This window comes from Kryptolebias marmoratus, linkage group LG21, assembly GCF_001649575.2.
Source record: "Kryptolebias marmoratus isolate JLee-2015 linkage group LG21, ASM164957v2, whole genome shotgun sequence".
NCBI classification, from domain to species: Eukaryota; Metazoa; Chordata; class Actinopteri; order Cyprinodontiformes; family Rivulidae; genus Kryptolebias; species Kryptolebias marmoratus.
This window is the reverse complement of record NC_051450.1, coordinates 7,748,848-7,773,653: the sequence shown is the minus strand read 5'-3', so window position 1 is coordinate 7,773,653 and position 24,806 is coordinate 7,748,848. Positions and strand designations below refer to the sequence as shown.

Here is a 24,806-nt window from a genome sequence, read left to right as displayed (position 1 = left end):
CTCCTCTGAAAACAAACACTTACCTTGTCACTCACATGCAATGCCCTCCTTGAGTCTCTGTGTCAATGACACAATACAAAGTTCATCAGTCAGTTCATCTAGACCAGAGGTATGGGCAACCCTGGTCCTCGAGGGCCACTATCCTGCATGTTTTACTTGTTTCTCTGCTCCAACACACCTTATTTGAATCAATGGATGATTAACAGGCTTCTGCAAAACACGAGGAGGTAATTTAACCACTGAATCAGGTGTGTTGGAGCAGGGAGACAAGTAAAACATGCAGGATAGTGGCCCTTGATTGCCTACCCCTGATCTAGACCTTAATCTCATCAACATTTGTATTTCAGAATTCTGTTGTGGATACCGAGATACAAACCTGGAGTCCTTCCCCTTGTACACTCTTAACACTTTGTATTAAAACCTTTTTAAACCTTTCTCCATGTTTGGTGTGTGTATCAGGCCCAAACAGAATAATCTGACCTATTACAAACATACAGCAAAAAGAAAACCAAAGTAACTCCAGTAGCCTTCATCTCCATCATACATCATTACTCAAAGCCAAAAACATCCATTTTCTTTACCAGTTTTTTCATTTAGGGTCACAAAAAACTGGTGCCTGTCTCCAGCTATCATTGGGCAAGAGGCAAAGTAAACCCTGATCAAGTCGCACAACCATTTACGCTCTCATATACACTTAGTATGTATTTCAGTGTGTCCAGCCTGTTCTCTCAATCTCATTTTCCCCTTTTCTCCTTCTCCAGAAAGAACCCAACTATGCTGTATGCAAAGTTCCAGTAAACTGGTCTGGACTGCTCACATGGAGACACTATACAAGAGGGGCCAAAGTTATCTATACTTAAGAGGGGGGAGATCCTTTAACATCTGCAGAACTCTACTGTGCTCCTTTTACGAGACTGTGGTGGCCAATACCCTGTTCTTTAGTGTAGTTTGCCTTCAAGAGGGAGCCTGCACAGGAGAAAAAAAAACAGGATAAATAAACTTATTAGGAGGGCAAGCTCAACATGCAGGGCTCCACTGGATACAGCTCAGCAGGTAGCAGAGTTAAGAATGCTCCCAAAACTGAACTCCCTTCTCAGTAACACCTCTCACCCACTTCACACTCTGCAGGTTTTACAGAGAAGCACCTTGATCCCTCCGAGGGGTAGGGCATGTGGTTTATATTATGTTATGACTGATCGCAAAGAACATTTTATATTCGTGAATGAAAAGAGTATTATGAGTACTTGCAAATAGGAACATTTCATTTAAACGACTCAATCAGACTTTCTTCATGTTGTGATGTCAGAACTGGGGAATGGGGCAGAAATGGGTTGTGAAGCTCCTCTTGATTGGTTCTGGGAGGTCTGTGCATGCTCTAATCACAAGTGCTTCCTGGAAGTTGATTGTCACGTGGATCTGAATGTACACTAATCACAACCCCCAAAGCTTATATACACACTTCCTGCTTTGTTTCGACTGATGCCACAACTAGTCCAGACGCTTTGTACTCTGTTAAACTTGTGACCTGCTTTAGCATTTAATAAATTGCATCAAAATACAGTTTTTTTGTTTGATGAGTCCACCATTAATGCAGATAATCCACCCCAATTTGGCATCATGAAACAAGCTTGTCTTGAGTTTGTTAAAGGGGATAATGAAACAGTTTTGTTAACATTAAGAGATAAAGAAAGTCTAGCAGTAATTTCTCACAGGTGATCCAACACATTTACAGTCTCATCAAATTCCAAGATAACCAGTGACGCAAAGGAACCCCTTCCCATGCAGGCAAATACAGTATGGTTCTGAAACCATCAGCTTAAACTCAAGACCAGCCAGAAGGTGCCACCTTAACCTCTTGTGACCTTAGACTAGACACTGACCTGGTGACAACCAGTGGACTACTGAGCCTCAACCCACTGGTCCAGCATTAATCCACCTCTTTGAAGCCACTCAGAGATAGAGTGACAATCAGCTCAACACAGCTCTGGTCTAGTAAGGCACTCTTTTATGCTTATCTAGTGGGAAAACAAAAATATTTAATGGTCTGGTTATGAAAGTTGATAAAGAAACATTCCGTTTTTTTTAGGCTAAACCTTCCTTAAAACTAGCTCTCTGTACCCCAAAATTATTAACCCTCTACTGGTCCAAATCTCAAAGAAAAATATAATAAGTTACAAATTTTTGGAGCATGTGTAATAACTTTTAAAACGTCCTAATTAAAAATATTCTGCATTGTAATTTAAATTTATGTTGATTTTATTTTGTTGTGGTTTATAGTTTTGTTTGTTGTTCTGTTTATTTCTTTAGATTTTTCTTTCTATAATAAGCTTCATAAAGACAATTTGGTTTGGTTCATTATCCTAAGTTATATTTAGGCTAGAGAATTTCTGGGATTTCCCTCACCCTGTTGATAACTTATTATATAAAGGTAGTCACTTGTTGTTTTGAGTACTTTTGCTACCTGTTATACAGTACAGTATGGATCACTGCAGGGCAAAGAGAAAGGTTATAGTCTTGTTTCACATGAATGCTTGTTGTCTGTGCAAATGCAGACCTATTTTTAGCACAACTTTCTTTAAAGAGCAATAACTCTTATAGTTGTTTAATCCATGTCTTCCAAGGAGTTACATTTTCTGTTCTTGATAAGTACTCAAACCTGAAACTAGATTGCATATTTTCTACTTCATGCTTGAATTTTTCCATACTTTCTACATTTAAATGATTTAAAAATTCTAGAAAATTAAAAACCACTCGATGAAAATGATTAACTGAAAATGAGAAAATATGTTATTTCAATCCTCTTAGATAACTATCAGTACTCATATTTTAACTCAGATTTAAATCTGCTAGTCACACTCCCTTTTTTCTGCCCAGTGTAGTACTGTAGAACAGACTGTTCTCCTGACAGTGCTATCATTGTCCGCATGTTTGAAAGAGAAGCCGACAGCAATGTAATACAAACACTAGTATTGTAGAGTTTCCATTGTCTGCTGAGGTGGAAGTGGTTCAAGTTGCAATCTACCACAGTGCTGGAAAATGAATAAAGACTTTTTTGTGACTTTTCAAGAGTTACACAAAATTGCTCAAAGTACTTAACTAATTTTGATCAACTGTCAGATAAAACCTCTTTTTTATTCCTGCTAGGGAGGGTAATGACTGGGTTGTAAATATACTATTGTGCCATCTAATAGTTCAGAACAAAGCCCAAATATGTTTGTAATATTCACAACCAACAAGGTTATTATTTGTCATTATTTGACATTCATTCCACCACAGATTACAATATCAATTACAAACATCATGGTTCACGGAGCCTCATGGCTGACCTCATCTGTCAACCTGTCCATCACCACTGCAAAAAATAAACAATTAAGGGGGGTGGGGGTAGAGCGGATACCTGATCTAACCATACCTCTACCCTGAACCCACCTGTCGCTCCGAATACACACCTTACCAAAATTACCTCAAAATTACACCCTCAACTTCTAAGTTTGAGCTCATGACCTTGTCTAAAACACTCTTCACAAAATGTTAGTTCATTTTTTTCCTATCTACTCCATGGTAGAACAGTTTGAATCCACCTCCAATGCTCCTAGCATTGCTTGCTTTCCATTTGGTCTCCTGAACCTTTATTCTCTACATCATGTCTGCTAGCTCTCTATCTTTACATGTCCCTGTCCCTAAATTCAGATTCCATATGCTAACATCCACACTCCCGCCTTTTCATTTTTCACACTGTCTCCTAAAACACCTTAATTTTCTCCTCCGTGGCTGTCTTTGACCAACAGTAGCTCAGTTTCCATCAGCACCCCACTAGTTAACAGCACTGGAGGCAGTTGTTGTTAACTTGGACCTCAACCAATCCAGTTTTGCAGTCATATTTCTGATCAGCAAGTTTGTTTTGGCACAAGTCAAGTTTTACATCAAGTGCCCTTCCTGATGCAACCCTCATCATTTATTCAACCTTGGGGCCCGCAACAGAAGTACACAGAAGGTCCCCTTCCAGTGGCTTGTTTTATATATAGAATATAATAACACAACTAAACAGCTGCTGGAGAAAAAAGCTGCTGTTTTCTTTTGCACTTCCTATTTAATACTGAAATGTAGGTATAAAATCAGTTAAGCTCCACTAATTATTGTTCAATTAGGGTGTTAAAGAATAAAAAAATAAAAATAAAGGAAACTACTTTGTCTTATAACTAAAACAATCTCAGCCAAAAAGCGAGTTTGGTTAAGCTTAAAAAGGGCAATAAATAAATAAACAAAATGTGATATTTTCACACATTATGTTGTTAGCTGCTATAATAAAGTTTGTATTATTTTATGTCGGGAATTTTACATATGTCTATCTTTTATCAGTTACAGAGATTTATATAAACTTCATCTAAATTTAGCGAATGAACTCGTGAATTTATTATCTGTTTGTTATTCACTCATATTCATACAATGTTTCTGTGTTTTACTCCACATACAGCACTTTTAATTACTTACTTAGACACTCAGAAGTATGTTGGGTGCTATGAGGGTCCTGTAAATATTTTCACATGCTACAGCAGACTGAATCACAGATCTTTCCAATGGAAGATCTGCCCCTGGGTAACAACTGCCTCAAGTTTGAGAAACATTTCTACATTTTGATCCTGAGAAGAGATGATAATCATGGCTGATTTCCTTATAATGAAGCCTAGGTGTAAATTCAGACTGGAAGACCTGCTTCAGCCTCACCTGCATCTAATCGCTGCGTCGAGCACCTCCACTCCACCCTATCAGCATCAGACCGCGCCTCCATCTCAGCCCATCAGCATCCGACCGCGCCTCCAGTGTATCCAATCAGCGAGCAAGCCTTCGTTTAAAAGGACTTCCATCATGGCCCCATCCGTTCGCCGGCCAAACTTCCGCCCACCTCCACCCCTTCTCCACCCCCAGTTTCCCAGCTCCCTCAAGCTTCCTTCCCCTCTTCGACCTCCACCACCAGTGTCCGGCCCGGGGAAGACGCCTCTAATGCTCAACCTGAGCTTCTCCTCGAAGCGCATTGCTATTGTGGACACTCGCGTCTTCCGCCGAGGTCCAAGCGCCAAATATCTTATGTCATTCATGTCAAATAAAACCATTTAATTGCAGCTTCTCTTTGTCGTGAGTCTCTCCAGGTTGAATTAATTTTATGTACCATTCACCCCTGGTCAAATGGTTTAAGAAATGTTAATATTGTTTTGTAATTACAGGAGACTGTTAAGAATTATTAAGAGAACCTCTTTGAACAGGAAAGAGATAAGTCGTTTATCAGACACCAGTTTCTGACCTTGTTAAGTGTCTGGCTGTTTTGATGCCTCGCCACATTTGATAACAGCTGGAGAGACCTTAGTGTCTCTGGGTTGTTTTCATGCAGTTCATTTTTGTCTTTGTCTCTCTGTGTGCTGGTCCCTTCCTTTCAACTTGTCATATAATTTTGTTAACCAAAGTTTAAAGTATACATTTTGTCTAGCTTTCCATTAAAGTAACATAATAAGAAAAAGTCTAACAAAGGTCTAGAAGGTCCATTTATAGCTTTGACAGATAAGTCCAGTTAATAAATCACTTCCAAAGTGAATTATTTATAAAATAAAACCAGTCCAAATCCTTGCACATATAAAACCTGCCCATAGAGCCTCCTTATGTCCCCTCCAGATTCCATAGAGATCTGCTTTTAGTTGTCCTGAGGTCCAGGGGATCAGGTCATTAGTTGTCCTGAGGTCCACAAAGGTGATGGTAAATGGTCCACAGTTTATATAGCACTTTTTCAACCTCTCCAGCTAATGTAAGCCCCTTACAAATTTCTCATTCACCCATACACTTATGCAATTTATTCATTTATATATATTTTACACACTATATACAACACTTTTCATATTCTCACTTATACACCAGTGGACAGTGGGGGTTCCAGTGTCTTGTCCAAGGACTTTAGCATGATGCAGGGACAAGGTATCAAACCCCCAACCCTCTAATTAGAGAACAACCCCCCTACCCCCTGGGCCAGGTTTTTTTTAGTTGCCCAGAGGTCCAGGCTGGTCCACAGAGGTAATCAGACCTTTTCATTAGAGTTCCTAAACTGTGGAACAAGTTGTCCTTTTATATTAGACAGGCTCCAACTCTTCATGTTTTTAAGTCTCATCTTAAAACACATTTGTATTAACTGGCTTTTAATACTGCCTGACAGTTAACATTTTTTTCATCATTTTAATATTTTATTGTTTTTCTTTTTGTGTATGTGTTTCACCATTTAAAAAAAAATTGTTTTATTGTTTGATTATTTGGTCTCTCGCTTTGCTGTTATTTTCCTCATATTTTATGTATAACACTTTAGCTATCAGCAGCTATTTTAAATGTGCTATGTAAATAATTTTGACTTCTTTGTTTAAACTCAGTTTATCAGTTCTCACAACTCCCCGGTAACTTGAGTCCAATAACCTTGATTGTTAGGAAATGCCTGGAACGGATGGTTTGAGCCCACATCTAGGACACAGTTGACATCACTGCATACCCTCAGCAACAAGTATACAGGAAGAACCGGTATGTGTTGAATGTCAGCAGTCATCCACCCTGTCCTCATTTGCCTGGTGACTCAGGACTTATACGTCAGATTTTATTCAATAGACCACTGTTGCTGGGACAGAAACTATCAATGTGTAACTGGGTTTTGGACTTCTTGACAAGCAGACCCCAGTCTGTGAAAATGCATCGTCTCATCCTCTGCCATTGTTCTTAACACCAACTCCTCACAAGGATGTATCCTTAACCTCCTCCTGTTCACACTTACATCTGATTATTCTGCAAAGTATCCAGAAAGTCATATTGTGAAGTCTTAAGATAACACTGCTGTTGTTGGACTGGTTTTCAACAACAGTGAGTCTATATATAGGAGGAAAGTAGAGGAGCTTGCTGATTGGTGTAAGGAAAATAACATGAGCATCAATGTGACAAAGACTAAATGTGGACTTCAGAAGGGGAACGTACACCCACTCCCCGCCCCTCATCATTGTAGAATATAATACATACCATGTCCTGTCATTATGTCTGGTTGCATTGTGCTGTAAAGGCCTTGTTTAATCATAAAAGGTTTGTTTTAATGATAAAATCTTAATTTCACTTTTCTCAGTTCTGATTAAGGGTTGGAGGTTCTAGGAATAAATGTCATTTTTAGGTCTTTCACAATCACAGGATCATTGATGTCACCAGTATCACTAACCCACCCATCTCTCACGTGAGTAATTGTCACTGTGTGTTGATAATGTTTGGGTTTCAGTCACATGCTAAATATTTGAATGTCAGTGAAACTGCCTGTAAATAAGAGCCTGTATTGTACTGTAGATATTGGATAACTGAAACTTGAAACCTTTTCCTCTGGTTATATTTAAAATTTTAGAAATGCATATGTCCTACATTTTAGTTTTTTTTAAATAATCCGACTGCAGCTATGTTTAATTTAAATTGTGACTGGTCAAAATGTTGTGAGTATGAGAAATGTTATTATTGATATTTAAAAATAAAATTTTAGAAATGAGTGTGATTTGTTTATATGTTAAAACAACCTGCCATACATTGTGCCAACTTGAGCAAGTGAACATCTAAAGATCATAGTGTGAGAGAACTGAGAACACAGGACACTTTACAATTTACCCGCATCAAAATGCACGAGCACACCAGATTCCCCGCACGCTCAACTCGCTGCTCCAAATATAACTTCATAACATCCTCCCACATGCAATTAAAATAAAAAGTAAAAACAAAGCAACTGGACTTTGTTGTAGAAAAATAAGATTCGCTGTTAAGATAAGATAATGATAGGTTCTGTCTTCATTAGGTGTAACAGAATTGTCTATAATGGGTTAAGGTATACTGCATATCTGTTTACAATTCATTGTTAAGTTATGCTGCCCTCTATGTGATTTGGCCTTGTAGTTATGATAAGGCATGGTGTTGTTTTGTCTTACTGATAAACTTTGTTTCAATGAGCACTCTGTGACAATTTGAGGTTAGACAGATTCTACTGCTTGGATCCATCTCATCCCTAAGACTTAAGACTCTGCTTGGCATTTCTTTTGTAATAAATTGTTAAACATCCACAAGTTGGATGTTCTTGTTCCCCTTATCATTTTGCTACAACAATTTGGTGGCAGTGTTGGGATTTGTAAAAGAATTGCACGGGGATTTGGCAAGTCGTTGCAGAGTACAATCATGCCAGCCCTCAGCAAAGAGTCAAAAATCAGCTTGATTCCTTCAGCGGCCTCTCTATTTCTGTTGTTCTGGGCAATAGTCTGACCTGCGTGTAACAACAAGAGGTTTCACACTCTTTATTAAACCCACATCATAGTCTAAAGTGACCAGATTTCTAAAATTAAACCAGGGGACATTTCCAGCTTGGAGATTAAAAAAAGAATTCAATGTTATTAAGATGAAATAAAGAAACAGTGACAGTTACGGTTTTATTTATTTTTGCTTATTTATACAATAAAATCCAAGTGTAACAGCAGGAATGTGTCTCTCCACACTTTTGTTTGAATTTCCTAAGAGTAAAAAAACAACTAAAGTAATAGTAGTAGTAACAGAGTACTAAAACTGGTGGTGAGGGGTTGTATACTAATATAAGTGAGTGTGCGTATGTTGTGCACAAGACTTATACACACTACCCTACAACAGAGACATATTATAATCACAGTCCCCTCCAAAAACATTTGAACATATAACAAACTTGAAGTTTACGATTTAACAAAATAAATATATTTTTTGTTCCAATTACTCTTTAGAAGTTGGTTGGTTTTTGATGAGAAACTGGAGCCACCTTGTATAATTTTAGTATAAATATTAATGTTTTTTTTATTATTATTTAACTATTCTCCTCAGCTGAGGAAATGCCAAAAATTCTATTTTTAGCAAAATAATTATTTTTATTTAGAGCTTCAAGTTCATAGAGCAGAAGAAATACACATTTAACCAGATGATGATCTCTCCCTCCTCATCATTCTCAGCTCCTACTTAACTGAGTTTCCTCTGAGGGACTTTCATTTGTCCAAAATGAGCAGACAAACACACCTAAACCTACTTAAGGCTATGCTCACAAATCTCAATAATAAACTACCAAAACAACTCATAACCAGCTCTGAAAATATAAATTAAAAGTCACCAATCAGTTCTAAAACATCTTATTTTGGATGAACCCTTGTTGACTCTGTAGCCACTGAACCAAACCAGGCAGGTTTACAAGGAGGATTTAATCATCCTGTTAGGATTTCTCCCACTCTCTCTCTCACAAGGCAGCAACTCCCTGTGCTCTTCTCTTGCATATTTTAAAGGGGGCCTGGCCCTTCTTCTTCTTCTCTGTCTGTAACATTGACAGCAGCGCGACCAGCTACTATATTAGCTGTTGTTGTGCGCAACATGCTCACTCATGCTTTATACCCGGCCATCCTAATAACAGTCTACAACATTTTTTTTCGCTCTCATTTTTTTTCTAGCTGGGTATAGGTCGTCCAGCCAGTTCAGGAGAATCTGAAGTAAGCTAACATTTGATTTTTTACCTGGTAAATGTTGATTTTTAGAATGACAGACAACTGAAACAAACGTTTTGTGTAGATTACCAGTTTTACTGTACATTGTTTGGGGATCCCTTTCTGTAAACTGCCAGTCAGTCAGAGCAAAGCATTCAGAAACCCACTGACCCAGATCTTGCCATGAGTCATTTTTTGCCTTTGTCAAAGTGTCATGAGGACAACAATCATTAGACAAGTCATTTTGTGTATTTGACAAACAAACCCGAGCAGCTGCTTTACTTTCATCCCAGTACACACATCCCAGAGACAGTCCAGTCATTTTGGGTCTGAACTATTTGAGACAGGCCAACAGTTTATTGGAGAATATATGTTCATTTTGCACCAGTTCTGGCAGGTATTTCATGGCATCCTCCATATCATTCAGAGTCCATGTTTGGTAGACTTTGACGGCACCTCCAGAACTGCATCACATGTTAGCTTCTGGCCACTCGGAGTCTGACTCATTGACAGCATTGTCTTGGTGTTCTGGAGCTTGTGGACTTTGAGTGTGGTCTCTCCCTGAGTGACATGGCGGTGGAACTAAGTCAAGGTTGGGATCTTTCTGCTTGCAAAATATCTCATGAACTAGTGGTAGAATTTAATACAACTCTCACAAAGTAATCATTGGATGTACAGCTACATCTCATTAACCTTTGGAGTCAATACAATTCAAGAGGGCAGACACCACTAAGCAAAATTATCAATGATAAAAATGGCTATAACTCAGTAAGTTTTGCAGATATTGATTTAAAGTTTGGTGTGGTAGTGGCTGAGAGTCATGCCCAATTTATATATTGGGAGCAATGTGTGGGGGGCAGAGATGAAAATCAGGTGGTCTGTGAAGTCAAATGTTTGCGGATGTTATGCTGTTAGTTTGTTAGTGTATCCAATAGGTGGAGCTAGAAAACAACTCCAGTTAGTTATTCTGTGTCCATGTTACACACATAACCCAGAAGATGTGTGCACAAAGAGTAGACAGTATCATAGAGAAGACATTGCTACTTTAAAGGAAACACGTCTGTCTATGTAGGTAAAATACCAAATAGTGACACAAGGAAGGAAAATTTAAAGTGTAACATTAAAGCATCACTTGGTGTGTGTTTTTTGTTTGTTTCCAAACACTGGGAAGAAAAGGTTCAGTTCAGGACCTAAAATAGGTTCAACAAAAGAAAAAACTTTGACGAAAATGGAATTGCTTTCACTAAAGCAGTTTCTTATCAGAGAAAACCACTGTTCTGCTCACTTCTCTCTATTAGACTACAGTGATGCGATTTCTCTGGATGCTTCTTCATCCTGACTTTGGAACAAAAGCTTCATTATTAAAAGCGAGTTTGGACAATCAACATGTACTGATCACATCTTCCTCAGTCATTTCAGTTGGAAAAATTCTCTCCTCTATCTTCTGCTCTTTGCAGCTCCTCCTTTTTGCAGCAACATCACATCACTAATCAAACACTAGACTTATGGAAATATGAGCCAGTCGGGAAATGATCCCCAGTAAATCACACTGTAGTTAATTTGTTCTGGAAAGGGAAACTCCCAAAGGTCCATCTGCAACAGAAGCAGCTGCAAAGTTTAGCTTGTCCATACTTTTCAGTCTGTTAAAGACTGCAGCTCTTTAGAAAGTCTGATCTTCTGATCAGGAGGAGACCAAAGTACAAGTACAGCCTTGGATGAACCATGTTTTTATTTTCTGAGGCTCTGGATGGTTTGCCAGAAAGATCTTCTCCACGACCTTCTCCTTTGTCTCTCTTATGATTTTTAGTTTCTGTGGCCACTGAAGTTGCTGTCTTTTTAGCAAGTAGGTAGCCGTTAGCTGCTTTAGGAGTCCTGAGGGACAGTTTAATGGATTCCAGTACAGCCAGTGTCCATCAACAGACTCCACGCCCCTTACTTCTACCATGGGAAAAATTATGTGGGAGATGTAAGTTGAAAATTCTGTGAGTAGGGGCTTCTGCCAGATGTTCCCAACTCACCTTCATGACTCATTTGGATTTACCAGGTTTGTCTGTCAGACCTTTGTTGCCACCAGATTCAACAGACCACCAGGTGATGATCAGTTAACAGCTCTGTCCCTCTCTTCTCTTGAGTATCCAAGACATAGGGCCAAAGGACTTATTATAACTTTATGAACTCAACCATTGATTTTTGACTCAAGGTGTTCTGGTACCAAATACACTTTTGGACCACCCTAGGCATGAAAATGGACAGCCCATGCCTATCGCTGAGGTCCATCAATATAACACCACTTTTATTCAGGTTGTGTAGGCTGTTCTTTCATATTTTACCTTTCCATGTAACTGCTGTTAGGTGCATGAGCAGAACTGTCCCTTTCGCTGTCAGGATTTGAGTTTTTTTAGTTATTTTTATGTATTTGATTCTTGTAGTTCAGCCTGTTTTCATGGTTATTGTGTTTCTATGCATTCTGTCTGCTTCTTGGGTTCTGTGTTCTTGTCACTCTTGTGTTTCTACAGTTCTGTGTGATCTGCTTTTGTGATTCTGTCTTGTGTTTCTGTGTGATCAGTGATCAGTTCCCTGTGCCACTATTCACCCACCTTCAGGTCAGTAGTTTTCCAGTCAGCCTGCCACACCCATCTGCACCTGTCCCTAATTGGTAATCACTCATCTGTTTTCACTTCCTTTGTCAGCCCAGCTTTTATATTCAGTTCTTTTTCTATCCTAACGCCGCTGATTCATTATGTCTGACGTGTTTGTTCTTACCTCATTCAAGTCTGCTCTTTTTGTTTCCCTCTTTGTATTCCATGTATTCTGCTGTTTTAGTGAGCTTTGTTTAAGTAAGGCTTTTGTTTGCTACCAAATCAGCCTTTTTTTTTTTTTTTAATAAATCAGTTACTTTGGATTTTCTTTGAGCCTGCCTGCATTCTGGTTCCAACAATCAACAAAACGTTACATTTACCACTCAAAGGTGCAGAGAGGTTACCCTTTCACTAACCAGGAAAAAAAGTTGAGTATCCCACACCTGCCCAACACCTCTCCCCCTGGGCAGCTCCAGTCCCTCTTCAGGACTTGAGTTTCTGAGCCAATAATATCTGTATGTTTGAGGCTCAACAAGGTCTAGTTGGCATTACTCAACCTCACACACCAAGTTTTTTTTTCTTTTCCAGCCTGCAAAGTGGGAATTCTATATTTTAAGAGTCAGTTTACAACACTGGGAATCAGCACGCTCCTGCCCTCATCTACCACCAGCTCAAATTCCACCCGTCCATTTTAATAAAACTTACAGAAAATAATCACTGATTCCACAGCTACAAATAACATTTGGTGTCAACCTCATTCAAAAAAGCAGCAACAGCTAGCTGACCTTAAAAACACAAAAAATGTCTATAACTTAGTCAATTTGCAGATACTGAGATGATGTTGGTGTGGTATCATTTAGTATAAAATACAACCTAAACCGTATGCTTTCTTGAATTGCTGAAAGTTAAAACGACAGTAATGTTGTGAATCTAAGACAGGTAAGGGGTAGCTGTTGGTCTCAAACTGTCTCCCAGTCTCTTGTCCTCTTGTCAATGTCTCAATAAACCACTGTGCAGCCTCTGTTTGTTGTACTGTTTTCAGAAGTAAATTTAATTTAGACTGTTTCCTTTTCAGAAAAGCACATGATGATCTTGTGATTGTCTCTCTTTTTGGTTTCTGAGCTAGTAGATATAACATCTTTTGAATCTAGACTGAACTTTTTTGTACATTTTGGAGCAGAATGCATTCAGTTTGTTGGATCCTTGCAGTTTTTTTGACAATTGGACCACATGAGTTTAGTGGTGCTGGACCTCTTCATGCACAATGCAAAGTGGAATGGTATGATCCATGTTTTTGTACCTGTTTTGATTATGTTAAGTATTATGTTTTTCCCTGGAAAAAGTGAATGTTTTTTTCTTATCTGTTGGTTTTGATCAGCTCTTGTAAGTCTTGACATATCCTCTGACAAGTGCTTGTTTAAAGTATTTTTCTGCATCTGGTGAGTTATTATTTATAAATCATGCTGTCAATGCATTATCATTTATGTCTGCATATACTGGTTATGTCACTTATTTTGGTTCGTCACTTTGTTTTGTGTCACATTGTCCTACAAAAAGATGTCACTAATAATTTATTAGACAAACATCATCTTTGGTTCCAGCACACAGTTGTAGCAACACAGTACTTTTTATATTTAAATCAGTTTTCAACACAATCATGTATAGTTAATAGAAAAATTTAGAGCATTTCATAATTTTGAAGTGGAATAGAGCCCTTTGGAACTAAAGCCTTTGTCCCACTCATACAAGTCAACATCTCTGGTATAAAACAGGGCTATCATTATGTGCCATGCTCGATGGATGGATATTTCACAGCTTGAGCTAGATGAATACTGACATTGTTATCTTGGAATAAACATTTAACATTAGGGAAGAAAAACAATGTAATTGAAGGAAATGTCTTGTTCTAATGAAACTATATCTTGACTACCTTGTATAATTAGCTTGTCATCTTAACTCAGTGGTTGGGTTAGATAAAACATGACCAACTAAAGCCGAGGTCAACAACTTCTACAATCAGAGGAGCCACTGCCCATTCTCCAGAGCTGCAAAACCTAAACAAAGAACAAAGATAACACAACTCATTAATACATTTTATATAAACACAAATTAGAAAAAATAATATGTTACATTCTGTAAAGAAAGAACTATTGACATTTTTACATGTTAGGACAAAAACAAGCACTTCTTAAAAGAGAAAAAGAACATTTTGTTCCCTATATCCTATGATAAAGTTTAAACACTGAAATATGCAGACCTACAGTATGTGAGGTCTGCATATTTCAAATAACAATGTGTATATTATATATACACATTGTTTTATATTAACAATATACATAATATAATATTATATATATACTTAACATATGTAAAAATGCATAGGTTTCCACATTGAAATACTGTAGATTATTGTAAGAATTAGGACAGCTTGTTGGATTGTTAATTGTGTTACTAAATTTCCTTTAAAAAACAGTCCTTCACTTATTTAAACTTTTATTTTTTGATCAAAAGCACAGTTGTTTTTTTTTTTAATTCTCATTGTATTCCAATTGACCTGCCATAATTTTGCATATCACATAATTATGATAATTCCTGCCATGTTATTTTTGGTCAAAATTACAAAGAGCCACTACAAAGGAACCAAAGAGCCACAGTTGCAGACTGTGGTATAACAGACAGTTATTTGGCCTTTCCACAATTTATTTATTACTGAAAGAATCAATAATTCAGTGGAAAACTGCACCTAACCCTAAATATGTCACCAACTTGCTGTTGCTTCACAAAAAGAAAAAACAAAGACTGATCTGAATCTGACCTGAGCTTTTCTGTGTGGAGTTTGAATACTTTCTGTGTGCATCATGGATTTTCATCAGGACAACCACGTCAACAGAAGTCCAGTTGCTTTGTTTTTATTTTTTTTTTACATTTTGAACAAGTTAAAAATGTTCACCTAATTTGGGGATTTAAATTGACCTGTGCATGTGTGTGTACGGGTGGTGTAACTTGCCTCAGGGTGCATGTTGGGAATTTCAGATTTTACCTTTGGCAGTAGGTGATAACAACCAATTATACACACTTCTAAAATTAATTTAGAATTGCAAATGAACCAAAACTTTATGTTTTTTGACTGTGAAAAGAAACCACACTATGCAAAGAGAACCAATGAAAGCAAACAAGCAGGAAGAAGATGCAAAGGCCACACAAAAATAGACCAGCTGAGATTTGAACCTACTTCCTTGTTGCTGCATAGCCGTTGTAGACGTGTATATATATGTCTGTGTTGTTGCTGTAAGACAGGGGTGGCTAATCCTGGTCCTTGAGGGCCACTATCCTGCATGTTTTACTTGTTTCTCTGCTCCAACACACCTGATTCAGAGGTTAAATCACCTCTTCATGTTCTGCAGAAGCCTGTTAATCACTTATTGATTCAAATCAGGTGTGTTGGAGCAGAGAAACAAGGAAAACATGCAGGATGGTGGCCCTCGAGGACCAGGATTGGCTACCACTGCTGTAAGACAACAGAGAACAGTAATTAAACCCAGTGTCCACTAGATGGAGACATCTGATTTAAAATGTTGTGCTTATTTTATTTTATTTTTTACAGGTACTTCGGGATACCATGTGAGTCAGTTTATGACTCATTGGTTTCACAAATTAACAAATGGAGGACGATGTCCAGCTGCACAACAAGAGGTCAAAGGTGTCTCTACAAGGTGTGTGGGTTTATTTATCTATTACCATATTTTTGGGGGGAGTGGAGATGATAAGTGGGAACACAACACATTGTCACAACAACTCGTCTTTCTGAGTCAGTGTATAAACATAAACTAACTAAAAGTTTTCTGTGCCTACAGCTGCATTCTGCTTCTGTCCACTTCATAGCTGCCCAGCACACCAGTCCAGAAAAGGGCTCTGTGGACGACATCACCTTTCACCTGGTCTCCTATAACTTCTTCGCCTGCTGTCATGTTTCGGCAAGTTCTTACTCTCAGGTCACAGCTGATTTAGCAAATTTTTTTTGTGTTCAATTACTCCCTAAATAATAATACTCTCAGTAGCACCCTTTTCTAATTTTTTGCATGCCTTGGAAATTCTCAATTTCATGTTATAAAGTTTGACTGCTGGGGATAGGCACCAGCTCCCCGCGACCCGGAATGGAGAAGCGGGTAAAGAAAATGGATGGATGGATGGATGGATGTTATAAAGCTTTTTGCCTGTTCTCACCAAGAATGTAAGCTACAACGTAAAGCTGACAGAAGATAATGTAAAAAAGTATTTTATTCAAAAACAACCACAAACGTAAATAAATATTAATTAACGGGGGTGAAAAGGTGAGCTTGCTGAGCTCCAGGATCATAAGTAACAAACTTGTGCAAACCTTACAAGGCTGACTTTAATATCACATCTTCAAAAGTACAATCAAGTGAAAAATTAGGCACAATAAGATCAAACCATTCAAGCAGTTAAAAGAATGAGGTTAGAAGGATGGGGGTACAAAAACGAGGTTACAGGGATGGCGTTGGAGGGTCATGGTTTCAAAGACAGTGGAATAATTGTTGAGGGTTTATTGTGAGAGGACCCAAGAATGCAGGCAGCAGGTGACAGCTAGGCAGACAGATAAAAATCCACAGGATTCTTTGACAAATGAAACAAAAATCACAGGGGTGACAAAAAAAAAAACCCGGGATCAACCAGGTGAGTTTATATCTGCTGAGAGGCTTGATTTCTGCGTCAGAACAGCTGAGATGATTAGAAATTAACTTCAGGTGAGAGTTACTTGGCTAACAGGGAGTGAAGTGAATCTATGACCATTGGGGGGGAAGACAACCAAAAACAGCAAAGCTGGACTGGTTACAGATTCAATTCAATTCAGGTTATTTGTATAGTGCAAATTTACAACAAACTTCATCACAGGGCACTGTACAAAACATTCATATACATTTTAAAATACCAATTAGTAAAAGTTATCTAAGAGAACAGCAGATTGCATCAAATCTTCACTTCATCACAATCTCACATCTTAAGCAACAGATTGGTGACGGTGGAAAGGAACAACTCCTTTTTTTAAAGACTGAGTTAAATAAATTCTACCATTTACTGTTCTTCCTATTTATTGCAATCTTTTATTAATATAGGTATTTATTATTGATTTATTTTAATCATGCTTTAGTTGTTTAATTATTGGCATACAAAGTTTAAAAACTATCACGTTTTTCTTCTGTTGAACATAGGCTCAATAGAGCCTTTTGTGACAACCCCAATATTTTTATGACAACTCCAACCCCTAGAAATTTCATCAAAATCTGTTAATTAGTGTTAACTAAACAGACAGTGTGGTGGTTGACAAGCTAAAGAAGAAAGTAGTGGTGATAGATGAATAAATGAACGGCCGGGTGGTTGAATAAATGAATCCATAGTTAAATGAGAATTTAAACTCCATAAATTAATCCCCCAGCCAAGATTCAAAAAGGGCCTCCTCATTTTTGTAAAGCAGCTGTGCTACCCACCACACCATCATGCTATCTCCAAATACAAAGCTGAAGAAACATTTATATACAAATTATGAATGAAAGAAAAGTTTATAAATCTGCAACCAGTTCAAACATCATCTGTATTTTAACAGCTGTGTGTCTGACAGGGTTCAGCTGGGTGGTCTTAGATAAACCTTTTATACAGCATTTACTAACACAGTAAATATCACTGCATCATATATTACCTAACTAAAGAAATTTTTGTTTTCTTCAAAAATAAAAATGTTACACTCTGCTATTTTAGAAGTTACTTTTGCTCTTTTCACATAGGCATATGTGTGGCTCCAGTTGGACACATTTACCTGAAAATGAACACGTATTTTTTTCAATGAGTCTTTTTTTGCAATATTTAATGAATGAAGCCTTAGGGAGGCCTTACATGAATGGTGCAAAATGTTGCTAGGGATTACAAAAGTTTGAGTACTAAAGAAAGAAATGAACTGCTTTTTTAAGAAAGGTTTTCAATGTAGCATTTTCCATAAAATAATAAAAAAGCACCTAATATCTCATTTTTTGTAACTGGTTTATGAAATTTTAACCCAGAACACAACAATACAATAAACAACAATAAAAAACATTGAACATGAAATTCAGCATGAGTATTAGACATAATTCTGGTTGTAATCCTTGTTTGTAAATGTTGTCTCTAGGCTATGTCCGTCTCTGAGACCTGGCATGTGATTAAGGATCACGGCACAAACTACTGCAACCTTTACAATCTCATGGAAGGTAAGACTGAGTGACAATGTTGTAAAACCATTTACTTATTAATCTACTGATTGGTTAACCTTGAAATCAGCCACTAGGGAGCACAAACCAGTGTATCTCTTGTGCCGGTCCCAAGCCTGGGTAAATGTTGAGGGTTGTGTCAGGAAGGGCATACAAAGTAAAACACTTTTGCTAAAACTAACATGCAAGTTCATCCAAGCAGCATCATACCGAATCGGTCTGGGCCAGGGTTTACAACGACCGCCATCTATGCTGTTGACAAACAGGGTGCAGGTGGAATATGTGCTACTGTTAGTCGGAGACCATGAGGAGGAAATGTTCCAGGAGACAGAGGGAGAAAAGGAAAGTCAAGACTGTAGGAATGAGGGTAGCAACTCTAAATGTAGGGACAATGACAGGCAAAGGTAGAGAGCTGGCTGACATCATGCAGAGGAGGAATGTAGATGTATTATGTGTGTAAGAGACAAAGTGGAAGGGCAGCAAGACTCGCAGCATTGGGGAAGGGTTGAAGCTGTTTTACCATTGTGTGGATAGGAAGAGAAATGGAGTAGGGCTGGCCCTGAAGGAGGAGTTAGCAAGGAATGTAGTTGAGGTGAAAGAGTGTCAGACAGGGTGATGTGTCTGAAGGTAGAAGTAGAAGGTCTGATGCTGAATGTTGTCAGTCGTTACGCTCCACAGGTTGGATGTGATGAAGAAGAGAAAGAAAAATTCTGGAAGGATCTCAGTGAAGTGTTGGAGAGTAGTCTTAGGGAGGAGACAGTGATCTGAATGGACATGCTGGTGAAGGAAACGGAGGAGATGAGGAGGTGATGGGCAGGTTTGGTGTCAAGGAAAGGAACCAGGAAGGACAGATGGTGGTAGATTTTGTCAAGAGGATGGAAATGGTTGTAGTCAACATTTATTTCCAAAAGAGGGAGGAAGACAGGGTGACCAATAAGAGTGGAGGCAGAGTACGGAGGCAGACTACATTCTGTGTAGAAGAGGTAACCTGAGGGAGATTGTGAACTGTAAGGTTGTGGCAGGGGAGAGCGTGGCCAGACAGCATCTGATGGTGGCATGTAGGATAAATGTTGTGGTGATGAAGAGAAAAAGAGTAAAGGCAGTTGTGAGGAGCTCCTCACAACTGAGGAGATAGAAAGATAGAAATTGTAATGTTCTAACAAGACAGGAGAGTGTGATGGGAAGATAGAGGGAGTACTTTGAGGAGCTGATGAATAAAGAAAATGAAAAGGAAGGAAGAGTAGCAGTCATAGATAGTGTGGACCAGGAAGTGGAAAAGATTAGAGAGGATGAAGTTTGGAAAGTATCAAAGAGGATTAAGAAGGGGAAGGCAGTTGAACCTGATGACATACCAGTGGAGGTATGGAAATGTCTAGGAGAGATGGCAGTGAGGTTTTTGCCAGTTATTCAATAGCATTTTTGAGAGTGAGAAAATGCCTGAGGAATGGAGAAGTGTGCTGGTACCAATTTTTAAGAACAAGGGTGATGTAGAGAGTTGTAGCAACTACAGGGGATAAAGTTGATGAGCCACACAGTGAAGATCTGGGACAGAGTTGTGGAAGCTAAACTTTGACAAGAGGTGACTATTTGTGAGCAGCAGGATGGTTTTATGCCAAGAAAGAGCTCCACAGATGCCATCTTTGCTTTGAGGATGCTAATGGAGACGTACAGACAGGGTCAGAAAGAACTTCATTGTGTCTTTGTGGATCTAGAAAAACCATATGACAGGGTGCCAAGGGAGGAGCTGTGGTGTTGTATGAGGAAATCTTGAGTGGCAGAGAAGTATGTTAGACTGGTACAGGACATGTGTGAGGACAGCAGGACAGTGGTGAGGTGGGCTGTAGGAGTGACAGACAGCTTCAATGTGGAGGTGGGAGTGCATCAAGGATCGGCTCTTAGCCCCTTCTTGTTTGCTCTGGTGAAGGACAGACTAAAGGATGAGGTCAGACAGGAATCCTTATGGACAATGATGTTTTCAGATGACATTGTGATCTGTGATGAGAAGAGGTAACAGGTGGAAGAGAACTTGGAGAGGTGGAGGTATGCACTTGAAGGACGAAGGATGAAAGTCAGCCGCAGTACCTGTGTGTGAATGAGAGGGAGGCAGGTGGGACAGTGAGGCTACAAGGAGCAGAGGTCACAAAGGTGCAGGACTTCAAGTACTTTGGGTCGACTGTCCAGGAAAACAGGGAGTGTGGTAAAGAAGTGAAGAAGAGAGTCCAGGCAGGAGGAGTGGATGGAGAAAAGTTTCAGGAGGGATTTGTGACAAAAGGGTGGCAGCAAAGGTCAAAGGAAAAGTTTACAAGACAGTGGTGAGAGCAGCTATGTTTTATAGTTTGGAGACAGTGAGACGGACAAAAAGACAGGAGACAAAACTGGAAGTGGCAGAGCTGAAGATGTTGAGGTTCTCCTTGGGAGTGGAAAGGATGGATAGGATTAGGAATGAGGTCATCAGAGGTACAGCACAGGTTGAAAGACTGGGAGATAAAGTTAGAGAGGCCAGACTGTCACGATCGGATGACACAGAAAAGAACCCAGAGCGCAGACTCATGGCAAAAGAACTAAACTAATTTATTAAATAAAGAAAAACAAAACAAAAGCTGACGTGGCAGCAAAACAAATAAAGAACAAACTAAAAACTAACATGAACAGGACCGGGAACAAGCAGGACGGAAACAAACAACCAGTAACAATTGACAAACAATAGACATCAAACAATGGACCAGCAAGGTATGGGAAGAGTGACCGGGTTTTTAACACTGAGGATAACGAGGTGAGTGGGAACAGGTGGAATGATTTCAGAGTCGGGACAGGTGTAGATGGGCGTGGCTGACAGACAAGTGAATGACTGGGGGAGAGTGAAAATGAACATGAACATGAAAAGAATCCAACCGAAACACAATAGAAACAAAACAAAAACCAAAGAACTCAAATCAAAATAAAACATAAACAAAACCCAGGGAAAAGCCAAATCACCACACAGACGAGATGGTTTGGACATGTGCAGAGGAGGGACAGCAGGTATATTGGTAGAAGGATGTTAGAGATACAGATGCCAGGAAAAGGACAAAGAGGAGATATATGGATGCCATTAGAGAGGACATGAAGGTAGTTGGAGTGAGGACAGAGGTTGCAGAAGACAAAGTTCGATGGAGGAGGAAGTCTTGCAGTAGCTACCCCTGAAAAGGGAACAGCTGAAAAAAAAGAAGAGTGATTGGTTAATCTTGAGCCTGATGTACTGTAATTAACAGGAAGTGTCCAGGCAATAAGCTCTACTGGTCAAAAACAGTTTGTTTTTTTTCTTGGACCTTCTTTTTTAAATACATTTAGATCTTTATTCCTGAAAGTTTTGACTTTTTCTTTTCCAAACAATTTTCTAACTACAATATTTTAAAAAATCCTGTTTTATTCTCATACAATTGTGTATTTATTCATGGCAAATTTAACTTATTTCTCAAAAGCTTAATATTTTCCAACATTAGAGAATATCGAAGTTTCTTTCAAGTAAATATATAACATTAACATTTACACCTTTATTATTGTTTCATGTACAATCACCCTAATCTGCCTTTGCATAAAATTCACCAGCTTTCTTTCTGTGATTATTTTACTGTTTTTCTTTTGAGAAATACTTATTCCAAATGTTTCTTTTGTCTGTTGTTGAACAGGAAGTCGTCTTACCGAGTCCAGAGGTTATAAAGAGGTCACCAGTGAGTTCCTGTGCACACAGCGCTCCTCTGCTAACTGTACTATTGACTAAAACTTTACAATCTTCAGAGACCATCACTACATAACCAGAATAATTATAGATAAGAATTTGTGTTTGTCCTTATTACCAAAGTATGTTGTTAAAATATGTAGAATAAATACCTATAATGTTCTTTAAAAAACTAATTAGTTTGACATTCACTGCTGTTATTTTGGGCAATTTCTATTGTTTTTATATAGTTAATACATTTTAAGATGAAAGTATTTAAAAGCAAGGTGATGGAAGACATTTTTGGTATCATTTGTCAGATTTTCTAATCTAATCTTCCAGCATATTTAACTTTATAAGTGTTTTTTAAAATACAAATCTCTTCGCTGTTTTTTTTTAAAAAAAAATGATTTTAATCAATTCCCTGTCAGTAGACCTTGGTCAGAAAGGTCTACTGTCAATGCCCTCTCAGAACAATGCCATATCAGCTAATATCACATATTGACTGATATTTAAATTAAGATGCATGTGCGAGTCACTTCTGATGGTGATGAAAAGCCTGTGTTAACAGCAGAAAATACATGTTGTAATAAAAAGACAAGGCATTAAATTAAAGAATGACTTTGGTTTATATATGTAAAACACCATCTTTAACTTTAAGAAGGGTTGATTTTTTTAAAAAGATGACTTAGAGAATTTATCTTTCTGTAATCCATCTTTTAATTAGTGAAGCTTTATCAGTCATACAATTCTAATATGAAAATAGTTACCATTGCTTTATATTAATTCAAATATAAATTTGATAGTAAGAAACCTGAATGCTCCTTGTGATAAAAATAATTGTGCAGCCCTTTACTTGAATACTAAAAGTAAAAAACAACAACAAAGACCTTTAGTTATCAAGTTCATTCTGTGAGGATTGAGTCCTTGGTGGCCTTGTTTGGATAAGTGTTTACAATCTGAGGCTTCCCACTCGTAGAGATTGTTTTTATGCTTTTTCTTAGACTCATAAAAAACACAATTTATGTAAAGATGAAATCTGTTTATTTGATTGTGAAACCTTTTGAAATGTGAAACATGAATGTTGATGGTTTTTATGTGCACGTTTATCTAATAACAAATGCATCAAATGATTTGACAAACTCTATTCCATTTTGTCATTACAGAGTAGTGTCCACAATTGTCACTAGAACCTCTTTTGAATAGGAGGACGCTGTGCAGACCTCAAGGTTGCTGACATTTTGTCAGGAATTTGAGTGTCTATGGCTTGATATCTCATTTTGAAAACAGCTGTTATTGTTAATTCAGTTAATTTTTGTCTTCGCCTTCGTATGGGCCCTTCCTTTTGTCTTATTGTATATTACCTAAGTTTTAAACTTACATTTTCTCTAGCTTTATTTGTAAAAGTCCTTCAGTAGAAAAAGAAAACTTTAACAAAGGTCCGAAAGGACCATTTGTAGCTTTAAGAAATATGTCCAGTTAAAAAATTGCTCCAGATGCACGTCACTGATTCCATCAGCTGATAGCATAAGGTGATAGCGTTGACCTTCCTCAACGCTAACACCTTAACATTCCTGGGTTGCCTTCCAGACAAGCTGTTGACCTCAGCTGGTCCTCATTTGACTCTCAGGTTTCATGCCATCCTTTCATGAGCCTGATCAGAAAACCTAAATCTGCATGGCATCGTTTCTATGGAAGGCCTACCCCAATCCAGCTGTACCACAGTTAGGCACCTTAAACTTTCCTTCCTGGTGATGAGAAAAGCAATGTTGGTCTGGTTATGAACTTTAAAGCTAACGCAAGTTTATAATCTAATACTTATTTCTAATCTGGTACTTCCTTAGATTAATTTGACAATCTGGCAGAATTAATAACATTCTTCTGACCTAAATTCCAAAATGAGCTATTTATCAAAATAGTCTAAACTGTCAAAATTCTTGCGCATGTAAAACCTAAACATATATGCTAATTCCAAACATCCTGTTCAAAAGATTCTTATGTTTTAAATAAACTTATGATCAAAGTCTTCCTTCAGATCATAATGGGGTAATTCTGGCTTCAGTGTTATTTTTGTTCAATCTATGTGAAGTAAAGATAACTGTTTATATCCAGTTCAGATAAATCACAGTAATCACTTAGTGCTACATTCATAATATTATTCTGAAGTTTTCAGTGTTAATTTTACTTTTGCTGAGTTGATTTTATTGTTTGTTGATTGCTTTTGGAATGACTTTCATTTTGTAATAAAATCTTAAAAGGCAAATTAAGTTTCTTTTATATTGGTAATGTGTTATGTTTCAGATTCCCTGTAAGAACAAAATCCCCCCCAGCTGTTGGGATCTGATAAATAAAAAGACTGAATAAATTAAGTAATCTAAATATTGTTGCTTGATCAATTTTATCTGGTTTACCCTTTTAACGAGATCGTAAAACAGTAGCAAAGTAAGGTTTACCTTTCTTTCCTCTTGCTACAGATAGAAGCCTCAACTGTCTTGTTTGGAAACGGAAAAAGGAAAATAGTCTGGGAGTCAGTTCATGAAGCTTACTGTTTTACATTTTACTCAAGGTGTGCAATATCCATTCTGCTAAAATAAAAAAGAAATAAAAAAATTAAAACAGAAAAAGGCTTGCTTGTATAATAGCATGTATTAATGTTATCTATGAATGTTATGTTCTAGTTGCCCAATTTAGATAGGCAGACAGACAGACAGACAGACAGACAGACAGACAGACAGACAGACAGACA

The 24,806-nt window shown here is 37.9% G+C and overlaps 1 protein-coding gene across 3 annotated transcripts in view; it reads left to right on the top strand.

Annotated features, from left to right (window-relative positions):
• Positions 1-7,086: 7,086 nt before the first annotated feature.
• The window catches only part of LOC119616621, a 33,340-nt gene continuing 15,620 nt past the window's right edge, over positions 7,087-24,806 (top strand). Inside the window, exons 1-5 of one of the 3 annotated variants that reach the window (XM_037973073.1) lie at positions 7,087-7,240; positions 15,708-15,816; positions 15,958-16,077; positions 18,285-18,363; positions 22,032-22,073. In XM_037973073.1, the coding sequence (XP_037829001.1) occupies positions 7,206-7,240; positions 15,708-15,816; positions 15,958-16,077; positions 18,285-18,363; positions 22,032-22,073 (385 nt within the window). In that variant the 5' untranslated portion in view covers positions 7,087-7,205. Of the gene's footprint in view, positions 7,241-13,072; positions 13,383-15,707; positions 15,817-15,957; positions 16,078-18,284; positions 18,364-22,031; positions 24,440-24,806 lie in introns of those variants that run through there. The other 2 variants (XM_037973071.1, XM_037973072.1) reach the window with 2 other exon arrangements.